General features: G+C 54.9%; 1 protein-coding gene across 7 annotated transcripts in view; it reads right to left on the reverse strand.

The window, feature by feature from the left end:
* PITPNM2 (phosphatidylinositol transfer protein membrane associated 2) overlaps nucleotides 1-13,786 on the reverse strand; it is a 137,801-nt gene that overhangs the window by 16,900 nt on the left and 107,115 nt on the right. For all 7 annotated transcript variants that reach the window (XM_029921834.1, XM_029921837.1, XM_029921832.1 and 4 more), the window contains 5 exons: nucleotides 8,284-8,498; nucleotides 7,111-7,232; nucleotides 4,384-4,611; nucleotides 1,925-2,233; nucleotides 887-982 (listed from right to left, as the gene is read on the reverse strand). In XM_029921834.1, the coding sequence (XP_029777694.1) occupies nucleotides 887-982; nucleotides 1,925-2,233; nucleotides 4,384-4,611; nucleotides 7,111-7,232; nucleotides 8,284-8,498 (970 nt within the window). The remainder of the gene's footprint in view (nucleotides 1-886; nucleotides 983-1,924; nucleotides 2,234-4,383; nucleotides 4,612-7,110; nucleotides 7,233-8,283; nucleotides 8,499-13,786) is intronic.

The raw sequence follows: 13,786 nt of genomic DNA on the forward strand, positions 1-13,786 counted from the left end.
CTGCCCGTCGAGAGGCACAGCCAAGGTATGAAGCAAGTGAACTTGTAGTGCAGTTGACCCTTGAACAACACGGTAAGGGGAGGGCTGGTGGGCTGGGGTGCTGGCCCCCCACAGAGTCAAAAATCCAAGTTAAACTCTGACTCCCAAGAAGTGTAACCACTAACAGCTTGCTGTCGACCTGAGGCCTGACTAGTGACATAAACAGTCAGTTGACACACATTTTGTATGTCGTATGTATCATATACCATATTCTTACAATAAACTAGGCTAGGGAAAACAAAACCAATGTTAGTGAGAAACTCATAAGGCAGAGAAATACACTTAGGGCACCGTATTTCTTAGGGGAGAAAAAGCATGTGTAGGTGGACCTGTAGGGTCCAAACCCGTGTTGTTCGAGGGCTGACTGTGCCCACACCTCCCAGCACAGGTGGGTGATTTGTCAGGCTGTGTGCTCGCTGTGCTGATTTGGGGATTAGTGGGAAAATGGGCACCCCACATATTTCCGGCTTGTTTGCATTTTCTCAAGTTTCTACATTCAGTGCACTTGCATTTAACCAAGGCAAAAAACAAGGTCATTTTGAAAATTTAGAAAACTGTAAGATGTCATGCTTTGGTAAAGCTGCTTGTGGAAATAAAATCACATATGGAAAAAAGCCTCCATCTGACAGTAAATCCATTTTGAGGGGTGCGGTTGAGGTGGGGGCGGTGCTCGAGAGAACAGTCCCTCCCTGCCAGGCCCAGTGCAGACATCCCAGCACGTGGCCAGGGTGAGCCCCCAGACCCCCGGTGACCTCGTCTCATCCTCTGCCCCCCTGCTGCCTCAGTCCACGCCTCGTGCCCCAACCTCGTCCAGACCCTCCCGTCCATCCAGGGCGGGGCCGCCTACCGTGGGCGTCGAAGTACTCATCTTCTGAGCCTTCGTCAGAGTCCCGGGCGATGCTCTGCATCCTCCACTCCGAGATGCTGTGGCGGGAAGGGCTGGCTGGAAGGCAAAACGCAGGCTGACCCACCGCCAGCGGGGCTAGGCCAGCAGACGGAAGCCAGGCGGAGGTGACGGAGTGGGAGCGGGGCCTGGGGGGCTGGGAAGAGAATGAGGGAGGATCGAGGGGCGGAGTGACATGGCTCATCTGGGTGGAAGCTCCTTTCAGGACGGTCCCTCCCGGCCCACCTGGCACCAGACAGGTGTGTCCCAGGGAGGATAAGGAAGAGGGAGGTGGCGGGTATGAGGCCAGACGTGCAGTTGCAAAGCCTGGGTCTGCCCGGGAGCGAGCCTGTGAGTGCCGCACCACAGACAGACAGGGCTGTGGGGTGCTGTGGGCAAGTGGGTGACATAAAAGGCATCGACGTATACATGTCCACAGACGCCCTCAGCACCCAGACGGACGAGCCTCGTGTGGGGAGGCTGGGTCTGAAGAGGGGACTCCTAGCTCCACACGGGGTCATCCTGGTTTCCCCAAACAGCCACAGTGCTTTTGCAGAAGTTCTCCCAAGAAAGGCCTCTCTCAGCATTAAAGGCTTTCAGGCTCCTTCAGCCTGGCTCTCACCAGAGGGGCAGAGACCCCTCCTGGCTACGGCACCCACCCAGCCCCCCTCCTCCCTCCTCCTGGGAAGCCTGGCTTCTCAGAGCCGCAGCCGTCTGGGCCCCAGGAGAGGCTGGGAGCTGGGTTCCTGCATGGCCCACCTGTCTCACCTGGCCCTTGTGGGTGAGTCTGGGGTCACCTGCTTTGTGTGTGTGTGGGGGGGACCACCCTGGGCTCACCTTGAACCAGGGTTCGGGGATTACCAGCAGAACGGTTCTGACCCCGCCCCCAGGGGTGGCCCACAAGGTCTCCCTGTGTGGAGTCAGAATTATCTGGCAGTGGCAAGGGGCTGCCTGCAGGGGATGCGGTAAAAGGCGGAGCTACGAGCCGCCCGGGGGGCTCACCTCCCCGCTTGGAGGACCTCGAAGACTTGGAGGATGTGGACCACTGCTTTTTGAGGCCCCGGCCCGCCAGGGGTTCTCCGCTGCTGCTGCTGGCCTGGGCGGGCTCCCCGGCAACCTGGGCCTGGACGGCCTCATCCTTGGCCAGCTTCACAGCCTCCTCGTCATCCTCGCTGAACTGGGCCATCTTGCGGGACAGCATGAGCTGCGCCTCCTTCTCCAGCTCACGAATGTTCTCCATGCTGAGCCCGTACCATTCGTCCTGCCAGCACCAGGCCTGCCGGTGGGCCCTGACCATCACCTTCCGCAGGCCTGGCCCCCGGGTGGTGGCGGGGGGAGGGGAGAGACAGGAGACACAGGCACTGTCAGCCCTCGGGGCTGGGCTCAGGGCTGGGGGGTTATCCCCACTGTGTGGCTGCTGGTTGATCGCTGCCCTCCCTACCCCACGCCTCAGTTTCCCCATCTGCAAATGAGGGGTGTGGCTCATGAATGGCCTCACAAGCTCATGGTGATTCTATAACTAGAGCAGAGAGCCTCCTAGGGGAATGTGCCTGCTCAGAAGCCACACTGAACTTCGGGGTGGATTCCTGTCCCATGGGGAGATGGGGGGGCTCTGCCAGTCTTGTTTCACTTGGTATCTAGTGCACTTTTCCTGCCAAATTTCCACCTGGAAATCAAGTTCCAGTTCAAAGTGGGTTGGTCCTTTTTTTTTTTTTTTAAATAAGTAGAACATATATACACATAAAATAAGACACAAGATATAGAAGAATATATGTCATGCATGTAAAATAACAACAGAAGTAAGGAAACTTTCAAGGTAGAAAGGATAATAAAAGGACTTTAGGGACAGAAGGCAGATGGGGGTTGCCTAGGGCTGGGGGTGGGAGTGGGGGTGACTGTGAAAAGGAACGAAAGTCTGAGGTGATGGAATGTTCTAGAACAGTGTGGATATACTGCCACTTATAGAACTGTCCTCTTGCAAGGGGTGAAGTGTATGGTGTGTAAAATTAGGCCTCGGTAATGCTCGTTAAGAAAACATTAAGAAGACACAAGGCATCCGCATCCATGCCTCCCGGGGAGGAAGCAGGCACGACCGGTAACAGGGAGCCGTGGGACGGGCCTCCTGGGCACCTGTCCCCCCGCCCAGTCCAGCCTCAATTCTGGGTTTATCATTTGCTTTTCTTTCTGGTTGGGGCACACAGGTGTGTTTTTCTACGCTATACATTGGGTTGGTTTGCATGTTGTTGACATGTTTACATGTTAGGCTGCACGGATTTCCCTGCTGCTTTGGGTGAGTTTCAGGTTTGTCGCCGCGTGGTGTTTATTTGTTTGAAATGCCACATTTTATTTATTCGTTCTTTGGCCATTGGGCCTTTGGCTCACTGTCCTTGTCCACTTGGCTTTTATAAATCTGCTGCTCTGAACATTCTAGAATGTGTACAAGAGTTTCTCCAGGGAGGAAACCTGGGAGGGACGTCACAGGGTCTCAAGGCGTGCATCTTCTGCTCTCCGAGGGGAAGTGGGGCAGCTTTCCATGTGGTCAACCCATGCCACGTCCTCAGGCTGCCCTCTGGTGACCCTTCCTCCTGGCTCAGGCCACTCTGCCTCCCCAGGAATCCTTCCTAGATCCCTTCACCCTCTGCCCTCCTTCAGCCAGGACTGTCTCTGTCCGCCCTTGGGTCCCACACCGAACAGGCAATCTGAGAGAAGCCACTGCCCCACTGCTCTGAGCGTATCCGTTCGGATCCAGGGGAGCTAGGACGGGAGGTCTCTGCTTCCTTCTCTACCATGGACGGGTGACATGGCCCTGCTCACAGGTCACTGCAAGCTGATATGGCACATGTGAAGCACACTGTCAACAGTGTGGCTTATTCACAGGTGAACCCAAACCCTGGCTCTTGGAGTCAAGAGACGTCTAGGCAGGTGCTACTCCTGGATCATGAGTTTGGGCTGCGCCGGGCCCTTGGCACTGATCTCATGCCATGACCTGGGTGTGGGGGGCGGGGCAGGTAGGGGGCTGGGGTGCTAGGGGAGGGAGGAGCCTGGGTCAGCCCTAGCTTGGGGCAGGTGCCCCAGGTTGGTCCTGCTGGTGCACCTGTTCCCCCGAGCACCGGCTCCAGGCCAGGCTCCACGGTGTGAGGGCACCACGGTGTCCAGCCCATGGGGTGGCAGAGCTGGGGCCTGGGGTCAGAGGGGCAGGTAAGCAGCAGGGAGGCTGTTCCCCCTCAGGGGGCGCCACTATATGCTACAAACACAGCCCAGTCAAGAGTGTCTGGGGGCAGGGCGCGGGGCTTCCTAAGTGGACAACCAACATCCGCCTCTTGTCACCTACAGGTGCTCGGCAAGTGGCCCAGAGAAAGCGGGAGGGAAGCTGCGCGGGGCCCCGGGCGGCTCCTGGGAGCAGGAGGGAAGCGCAGGGCCACAGCCGGCGCGGCGGGAGCCGGCGGGCGCCGCGAGCTCACCCGTGTCGTGGATGAACCTCTCGATCTTGGACTGCATGCCCCAGTAGCGGAACTCCACCTTGCAGAGCTTGTAGGCGCACATTATGGGGCAGACCTGCTGCTTGTACTCTTCGATCCAGTTGTCCGACAGGGGCCCCCGCTGCGTCTTGATCGAGTGGAACAGCTTGGGGTCCTCTTCTGTCTTGTACTCGCTGGGGGGCACGGGGTCCTTGACAATGTCGATGACGTCTGTGGGGGAGAGCCTGCCGGTGGCCACTTCCGCCCAGCCTCCGGCCCGCCCCTCCCTGTTCAGTCCTCTCCCCTGTGTCTCTGCCCCCCACCCTCCGAATCCTCACAGGCCCCTGGGCCTCATGTGCCATAGGGCCGGACTTGGGATTGGGGGTGCTGCTCCGGGCCACTCTAGTCCCGGGCTCTCCGGGCCTCCAGCCTGGGTCCTCCCATGGGTCTACCACTTGCCTAAGCAGATACATAAGATGATGAGCGGAGGAGGCAGGGAGAGATGAGTGTCCACGGGGGATGTGGGATAGGGTGGGCGTGGGGGACAGAAGGGAGGGCCGGGAAGAGATTCCCTGAAAAGGTGGCATTTCAGCTACAGGAGCAGAGCAGTGAAGCCAAGAAGGTTCCAGTAGCAAAGGGTGGGGAGAGTCTGGGGGGCCACCAGAGTGTCTGTGTTGGGGGAGGGGATGGGGATGCGACCTTCTCTCACCAGGCCGGGCACCCAGACGGCAGGTAGCCTGGGGGGAAATGGCGCTATATTCTACTTACATATACACGTAGTGGCTTTAAGGCAGGCCGGCCTGCTAGGATCCCCTCTTAGATCAGAAGGGAGGAGACTGGCAGGAGGTGTTGGTCCTGAGAGTGGACAGTGGACACCATAGGGCTGGGTGCGGGGGAAACAGGACTGGGGGCTGCTGGGACCTGGCTGGGGGTGGGGACGGGGCCAAGAGGAGTAGCAGCAACTCGGGGCAGGGCCTGGGCCATACTACCTCTCATCACAAGTCTCCTCTCCCTGCTGGGCTGGCTCCCAAGGCACACGTGTTACACAGGACTGGGTATACACTTGGGGTGCGTAAATCCCAGAACAGAGTTTGTGGCCCGGAGAGCCCCTGTTTTGGATACATGGGGATGATGGCACCTGGCGGGCTCTGCCCTGGCCAGGCTCTGACTCTCGTCTCCCCGGTTGCCGGCCTGCACTGAATCCACGCCGGGGTTTGCAGACCCAGATGTGGGACTCATGGAAATCAGCAAGGCGTCACGAGCCCCCAAGTGCAGGGGCTTTCTGGGAGGGACAGGCACCCTTCCTGGAGTGGACCACATGCACCGCCTGCGTAGGCAGGGAAAGGCCACCAAGGGTAGGCTGGGACATGGCTGAGTCATATCACAGAGACTTAGGAGCCATGGCAGGTGGCCTCCGGAGGGAGCCCGTGGAGCTCAGGCCTTGTCTGGGGCTGGCTGGACCTGGCCTGGTGGAAGGTCTGTATCATGATGGGTCCATCCCTCCTGTTGTGAGTAGACTGTGTTCCCCCCAAATTCATATGTTGGAGTCCCGACCCCCCAGTTCCTCAGAATGTGACCTTATTTGGAGATAAGGCCTTTAAAGAAGTAATCAAATTAAAATGAGGTCATTAGGGTAGGCTCTACTCCACTATGGCTAATGTGCTCCTAAAAAGGGGAAATTTGGACATAGAGATGCACACAGGGGCAGTGCCATGTGAGGATGAGGGAGAGATTGGGGTGACGTGTTTATACGCCAAGGAATGCCAGAAACTGTCAGCAGCCACCAGCAGCTAGGGGAAGGGCATGGACAGACTCTCCCTCAGTGACCCCAGAAGGAGACAAGCCGGCTCACACTCTGACCTCAGACTTTACTGGGACATTAAACTTCTATGTTTAGCCCCCCAACCTACTGTGGCAGCCCAGGCAGACTGACATAGCTCCCAAAGCCCCACGGGGCCTGAACTCTCCAGCAGGGGGAGGGAGCTGGGGGAGGGGCCCCAGGGAGAAGCCCTTTCTGCCCATCAGAGGCTGCCTGAGAGCACGACTCTAGGGTGCTGGCAGCCACCTGTCTGATGCCGGCCCTGCACCTGCCTGGTGGGGGCCCACCCCACAGGCCCCGGGACCCGGCTCTCTAACCTCGGCTCACCCCACAGGCCCCGGGACCCACCAGTTGCAGACCAGTGGCTGCTGAGCTGCAAGTGGATGACAGATGTGGTTTATTTGGCCAGTTTAGTAAGTTTAAGGATTGAAAAATTTCCATGCAGATCCTGACTTCCAGCCTCTCTTTATCTAACAAATCGGTCAGTTTCCTCATGTGCAGTCAGCTGGAGGGCAGCAGAACGGGGGTCACCCACTGTCAAGGGGACAGAGGCCCCACTGTGTGCCACCGCCCCATAGGCAGCACACATGCACGGCCACCAGCCTGAGATGGCCCCCTGAGCACACCTGTGCACTCCTGGGGCGGGGGACACGTAGAAGGGATGGAAGGAAGGGGCCTGAGCGGGAAAGACACTGAGCTTCGATGTGCACATCAGGAAAATGGGGCCAAGGAGCCTGGTCTTGCCATCCCATGTCCTCATGCTCGCTGGGACTCTGACCTCCCTGCCCAGGACAGGAGCCTGCAAGCCTGGAGACAGGGGCGGAGCGGGGGGACATGCAGGCAGGGACCCAGAGCGTGGCCCCACAGGGGGCCTGCCCTGCCCAGGCTGGGAGCGCCGTGCTGGGGGTTACCGATTGTCAGCTGGCTCTTCTCCACAGGAGACAGGCTGAACACATTAGGGTTTTCTCCAGCATCGGTTTTATAAAAGGTTTCGATGTCGATGGAGAATTTCTCCACAAAGGGGCACGTGAACCTGTGGGGAGGAAAGCATACATCGGGTTGGTGTCTGCAGGGGTGGGTGTAAGGTGGCTGAGTCGGGGCCTGCGGGACCTCACTGGGCAGCACAGGGAGAAAGGGCGGGGGTGGTGGTTGAGACTCGCCTGTCCTATCCACCTCCTGGACCTCTCCTTGTCTGGGCCGAGGCCAGGATGGGGGTGGGGAATGTGTTTGGGGGGAAAGGGAGACATTGGAGGAAGCTTCCAGAAGTCCTGTGGCCATTGTGCATGTGTGTAAGGCATGGGTGGACACAGACACACAGACACGCCCCAGCAGTGGCATGAATCCAGTAGGTGGCGTCTAGATCAGCACTCTGTGATACGCCACCTGCCCAACCCCCACCCCCAGGCCACCAGGTCTGCCAAGAAGGCAACACCCCTCTCTCTTGGCTGGACATGAGCTCAGGGGAGGCAAGTGCTTCTGGGAAGCGAACAACCTTGGCGGATGGTCTGACAAGCCCCAGGTCCTCACCTAGCGGGTAGAATAAAGCCCCAAGAGACTTGTGGGGACCCCACTTGCTGTGGCCAGCTGGGAGCAGCTCCCTATCTGTTCTGCTCAGCTACACTGGGTGGGTGGGGGTGGGGGCACAAAGTGAAGAACCTCCCTTCTTGGGGAATCCAAAGGGAGCCCTGTTCAAAGTAGAAAATAATAAAGCACTGTCACGGGTGCTGAAGGTTGGAGGGAATCTGGGCCAGCTGGTCTACCCTCAGTCCATGTTTCTTCCTAGCTGGCTGGTTAGTGGCCCCGCATTCTCAGATGATCGCTAACGTGAGCTTGTATTCCCTGGGCCTTCCCGGATGGCAAAGGGATCCCAGGTGGCCCTCGCCTGACCCCTGCTTTCCCGGTCTTCCTTGGCAGGTGCAGCGGTACCACGGGGTACACCCTCCCCTCTCCTACCTCTTCTCTGAGGATGGATACTCCTGGAATAGAGGCTGGGCCCCTTGGAGGGAGGGTGAGCCTGCCTAGAGGGCCACCCGCAGGGTTCCTTCCCCACCGGAGGGTGGCACAGGGCGGTGGGAAGGGCTCACCGGGTCCGGGTGTAGGGGTAGGCGTTCCAGGACTCCTCCACCACCCTCAGGGCCGCTTTGGGCAGGATGGAGCGGAACCAGCTGGGGATGTGCATGCCCACGTGGTACACCTTGTGCGTGTACTGCCCAGAGCCGCCGGGGCCGTCCGTGTAGGGCCGGTTCTCCAGGATCTCCACTCCGCTACCTTCGCCATACGTCTCGTTGCGGCTCTTCTTCTGCAGGGACAAAAGCACACGCCATGTGTTGGGGCCAGAAGGGGGAGCTCAGGAGACCAGGCCCAGGGGTGCCGAGAGGAGGAGGGGCTTTGGCCAACTGAGCTGGCTTCTTCTGTGTCGCTTCAGGACCCCCAGATCCAGGCCCAGACTCCACAGGCCCCTGCACTCCTAAAGGACACTGAACAGGCCATGGCCTCCCGCTGAGCTCTAGCACTGCATGTGCAAAACCCCCCTCCTGACTCCCATCAGTCCCAGGACTAAAAGTGTGCCCAAGATCAGGAACGAGTTGAGGATGCCCGCTCTCTTGCTTCAGTTCAACCTTGTACTGGAGGTTCTAGCCCAAGACATTAATCGAGAAAAAGAAATGGGGGTGCCTGGGTAGCTCAGTTGGTTAAGTGTCCGACTTTGGCTCAGGTCATGATCTCATGGTTTGTGAGTTCAAGTCCCACGTCGAGCTCTGTGCTGACAGCTCGGAGCCTGGAGCCTGCTTCAGATTCTGTGTCTCCCTCTCTCCCTGCCCTTCCTCCACTCACACTGTTTCTCTCAAAAATAAATAAACATTTAAAAAAATTAAAAAAAGAAAAATAATTATCAGAGCCACTCAAACTGGAAAGGAAGAAATAAAACCACCTCAATCTGCCAAGGACATAATCTTATATATGGAAAACCCTGAAGAATTCCACCCTCGACCCTGCCCGAGCCCACAAACCTGTTAGACAAAGTAAATGAATTCAGAAAAGTTGCAGGATACAAAATCAACACACAAAAATAACCAATGTGAAAAGGAAATTGAGAAATAATTTCCATTGACAAGAACATACAAAAGAATAAAATACCTTGGATAAATGTAATGAAGGGTGTGAAGCACTTAGATGCTGAAACTATAAAATACTGCTAAAAGAAAGAAAACATCTAAATAAATGGAAAGACATCTGTGTTCATGCATTGAAAGACTTAATATTGTTAACATGTCAATATTCCCCAAAGCATTCTACAGATCCAGTGCAATCTCTGTCAAAATCCCCAGTGGCCTTTCTGGTAGACATGGGAAACTGATCCTAAAATCAGGAAGGATCAGGGAAGGATCTCAAATAGCCAAAACAATCTTGAAAACAAAGCAAACTTGGAACATTTACATTTTCCTACATAAAATCTTTTTTTAAGCTTATTTATTTGAGAGAGAGAGAGAGAGAGAGAGAGAGAGAGAGCACACAAGTAGGGGAGGTGCAGAGAGAGAAGGAGAGTGAGAATCCAAAGCAGGCTCTGCATTGTCAGTGCAGAGCCTGACACAGGACACAGGACTCGATCTCACGATTTGTGACCTGAGCCGAAATCAAGAATTGAACACTTAATGGACAGAGCAATCCAGGTGCCCTGCTACAAAAAATCTTGCTATAGGGGTTGCCTGGGTGGCTCAGCAGGTTAAGCGTCAATTAGGACAGGTCATGATCTCATGGTTTATGGGTTTGAGTCCCACATCTGTCTCTGTGCTGACAGCTCAGAGCCTGAAGCCTGCTTCGGAACCTATGTCTCCTTCTCTCTCTGCCCCTCCCCCACTCACACTCTGTCTCTCTCAAAAATAAACACTGAAAAAATTTCAAAAAGTCTTGCTATAAAACTATAGTAATCAAAACAATGTAGTGCTGGCATAGGCTAGATCTAAAGAATAGGGTCGAGAGCCTACAAGTAAATCATATATCCATATACTATATGTATTGATTTTCAACCAAAGTGCTGAGGTCATTCAATGAAGGAAAGAGGTCTTTTGGACATATCTGAGGAGACTGCTGGGACAATTGGATATCCACATGTGAAACAGTGAAGTTGGACCCACATCATATATAAAGATTAACTCAAAGTGGATCAAAATCCTGAATATAACAGCTTAAAACTACACAACTTTAGACAAAAACATAGGAGTAATCTTCATGACCTTGGATTTGACAATGGTTTTTTAAATACGGTACCCAAAGTACAAGCAACCAAAGAAAAAAATCGATAAATTGGACTTTGTGTAAATTTTTAAACTTTTATGCATCAAAGGATAGACAAAGAGAATGAAAAGACAACCTACAGAGAAAGTTCTTATAAATAATGGATCCGATAAAGGACTTGTACTAAAATATATAAAGAACTACTACAACCCAACAACAAAGAAACTACCCAATTCAAAAATGGGTAAAGGACTTGAATAGACCTTTCTCCAAAGAAGTACATAAATGGTCACCAAGCAGGTGAAAAGATGCTCAACATCACTGGTCATTAGGGAGGGGCAGATCAGAACTACAAGTTACCACTTCAGACCCACGAGGTGGCTAAAAAGACAATGACAAGTGCTGGGAGCACGTGGAGAGATTGGAACCCTCGTGCACTGCTGGTGGGAGCGTAACGTGGACAGCGGCCACGGAAAACGGTCTGGCGGTTCTTCAAAAGCTCAACATAGAGCTGCCAGATGACCCAGGACTGCGCTGCTAGGGAAACACCCAGGAAAAGGAGAGCATGTCCACACAGAACCCTGTGCACGAACGTTCACCGCAGCATTATTCACAAGAGCCCAAAGGTGGAAACAATCCAATGTCCATGATCTGAAAAATAAATAGACTGCTAATACCCGCACAATGGAGAAAGAGTCGGCCATAAAAAGGGACGGAGGGCTGACACCTGTTACAACGTGGATGATCCTTGAGAACAATGCATAAGAAGCCCGACACAAAAGTCCACGTAGTGTACGATCCCACTGATAGGAAATGTCCGGATCAGGCAAACCCATACAGACGGAAAGCAGGTTGCTGGTTGCCTAAGGATGGGGGTGGGGGACTGGAGAGTGACTTCTTCTTTGGTGCGATGACAATGCTCTAAAATGGGGATGGCTTGATGACCTTGTGAATATGCTAAAAACCCCCAAACTGTACGCTTCAAATGTATGAACTGTGTGGTGTGGGGCTCACATCTCAATAACGCAGGTACAAAACAAAACAGACAGACAGAAACCAGTCCTGCGTCTGTACGAAGATTTCAAGGAGATCAAACCCGGGAAGGGGGAAGGGGCCTCAGTGGCGCCGCCCGAGGGAGATGACCCCGGTCACTTCTAAGTGTCTTTCAGCCCCACACGCTCTTCCCAGTGTCCAAAAGCTCAGGTTTCTGCTTATGCAGAGAGCCTCATCCATGGTCCAGGTCCTGGTGACTTCAAGCCCAGCATCTGTTTCCATGGTGACATGACGGCATCACCGAGGCCGTCTTCGGTCAGCTTCCTGAACAGCAGGTGCACGCAAGTGTGCATGTGTGCACACACACTCCTAAGTATACATACCCGTGCGCACACACATACAGTGCTCCCAAGAGCACAGCCTCATGTGGTATATCTCCATGGCCCAGAGCAGCTGAGTCCCCTTCAGAAAACAAATAGGGCACAGACGGGGTCAGCAGGGACACGCCATCCCTTGCTCTTCAGAGGAGCCCGTGGAACGTGGCCCAGACTCTGCAGTGAAAGCGGCGACCATTTCCCAGACACTTTGCAAGCTCACACCTCACGGTGGCTTCACTTGTTACAATTGTGCCGTGGGCACTTTCCCCTTTAGTTATTGCAACAACCCCCTGAGAAATGTTCAGTGCTGCCACTGTCCCCAGTGTGCAGAGGGGACGGTGAGGGCTGAGAGATATGGAGTGACTTGCATGAGGTACACAGCTTCAAGTGGCGGAGTTCAACTTGAGCTCCAGATGCCGTTAGACTCCGGGGCCTGCTCGGCCCACAGCAGGAAAACACCTTGGCACAAGGCAGTATTCGGTATTTACTGAGCAAATAAATGGATTCTAGTCCCAACTCTGTGACCAGCTCCCTCTCATCCTGGACAAAGCACTTCTCTCTGCTCTCCATTTCAAAAACTGTAATGGGAGACGAGGTTACCTATCTGTCCAAGGCCTGGTGTAATAGGTTACAGGGCCCCCCAAATTCATATCTATCCAGAACCTTAGCATGTGGCTTTATGGGGCACCTGGGTGGGGGCTCAGTCGGTTAAGAGTCTGACTTCAGTTCAGGCCACGATCTCACAGTTTGTGAATTCGAGCCCTGCATTGGACTGATTGCTGTCAGCACAGAGCCCACTTTGGATCATCTGTCACTCCCTCTCACTCTGCTTAGCCCTCTCTGGTTCTCTCTCTCTCTCAAAGAAACTTAAAGGAAAAAAAAGAATGTGGCTTTATTTGGAAATAGAGTCTTCACAGACATAATTCGTTAAGATGAGGTCACACTGGATCAGGGTGGGTCCTAAATCCAAGGACCACATCCTTAGGAGACAGACTAAGGGAATGTAGCCACAAGCCAAAGAAGCCAGCGGCCACTGGAGGCTGGAGGAAGCAGGCAGGATTGTTCAGGGGGAGCAGGCCCCTGTGGACACCCTGATTTCAGACTTCTGGCCCCCGAAACAAGAGAATACATTTTTGTTGTTTTAAGCTTCCCCCCACTCCAGTTTGTGGCCACCCTGGGAAACAAACACATCTGGGGTTCATGGCAGTCGATGTGAAGGTGACACACAGGCCAAGAGGAGCCAGGGCCACATGGGGTCTCCAAAGGCTGAGGTGGGACGGCCAGCCTGCTGGGGAGCTGAGGGTGGAGAAGAGACTGGGAGGGACAAGAAGCAGGGGCAGGGAAGGTGCCATCTGGCCTCAGTGGGTGACCTGGGCCCAAGCTGTCCTCAGGCTCAGGAAGGCCACCATGTCCACGGCAGCAGCTCCCTGCTGAGGCTCTAGGGGAGGCTCCCCCCTGGTCTCCTCCAGACCCCAGGGTTCTAGTCTCGCCGCATCACTCGGCTCTCTGCCTCCCCCATCACATCACTGTGTCTCTGTCCTCTCATCTTCATAATTACGGGGACAACAAGTCCTTCAATTTAAGGCCCACTCTAGCATATCTTTAAATAAGGTCACAGTCTAACATTCTGGGTGGACATGAATTTTGGGGACACTGACCGACCAGCTGAGTGAGCGGTGAGGGTCACTCATGGGGGATGGATGTCATGGGCCACACGAGGGCACGAGGGCCCCTGTTAGCAGGGACAGAGCCCCAGGACCAGACTGGCAGTGCCCTGTGTTCCCTGGACAGCACTTTGCTGTCTCTGCACGGTAAAGGTTAGCCGAATGAGGGCGCGTGGGTGGCTCGGTGGGCTGAGCACCGGACTCTTGACTTTGGCTCAGGTCACGACCACACAGTCCATGGGATCAAGCCCTGTGTCGGGCTCCATGCTGACAGTGTGGAGCCTGCTTAGGATTCTCTCTCTTCTTCTCTCTTTGCCCCT

Source organism: Suricata suricatta, chromosome 14, assembly GCF_006229205.1.
Source record: "Suricata suricatta isolate VVHF042 chromosome 14, meerkat_22Aug2017_6uvM2_HiC, whole genome shotgun sequence".
In the NCBI taxonomy this organism is placed as follows: domain Eukaryota; kingdom Metazoa; phylum Chordata; class Mammalia; order Carnivora; family Herpestidae; genus Suricata; species Suricata suricatta.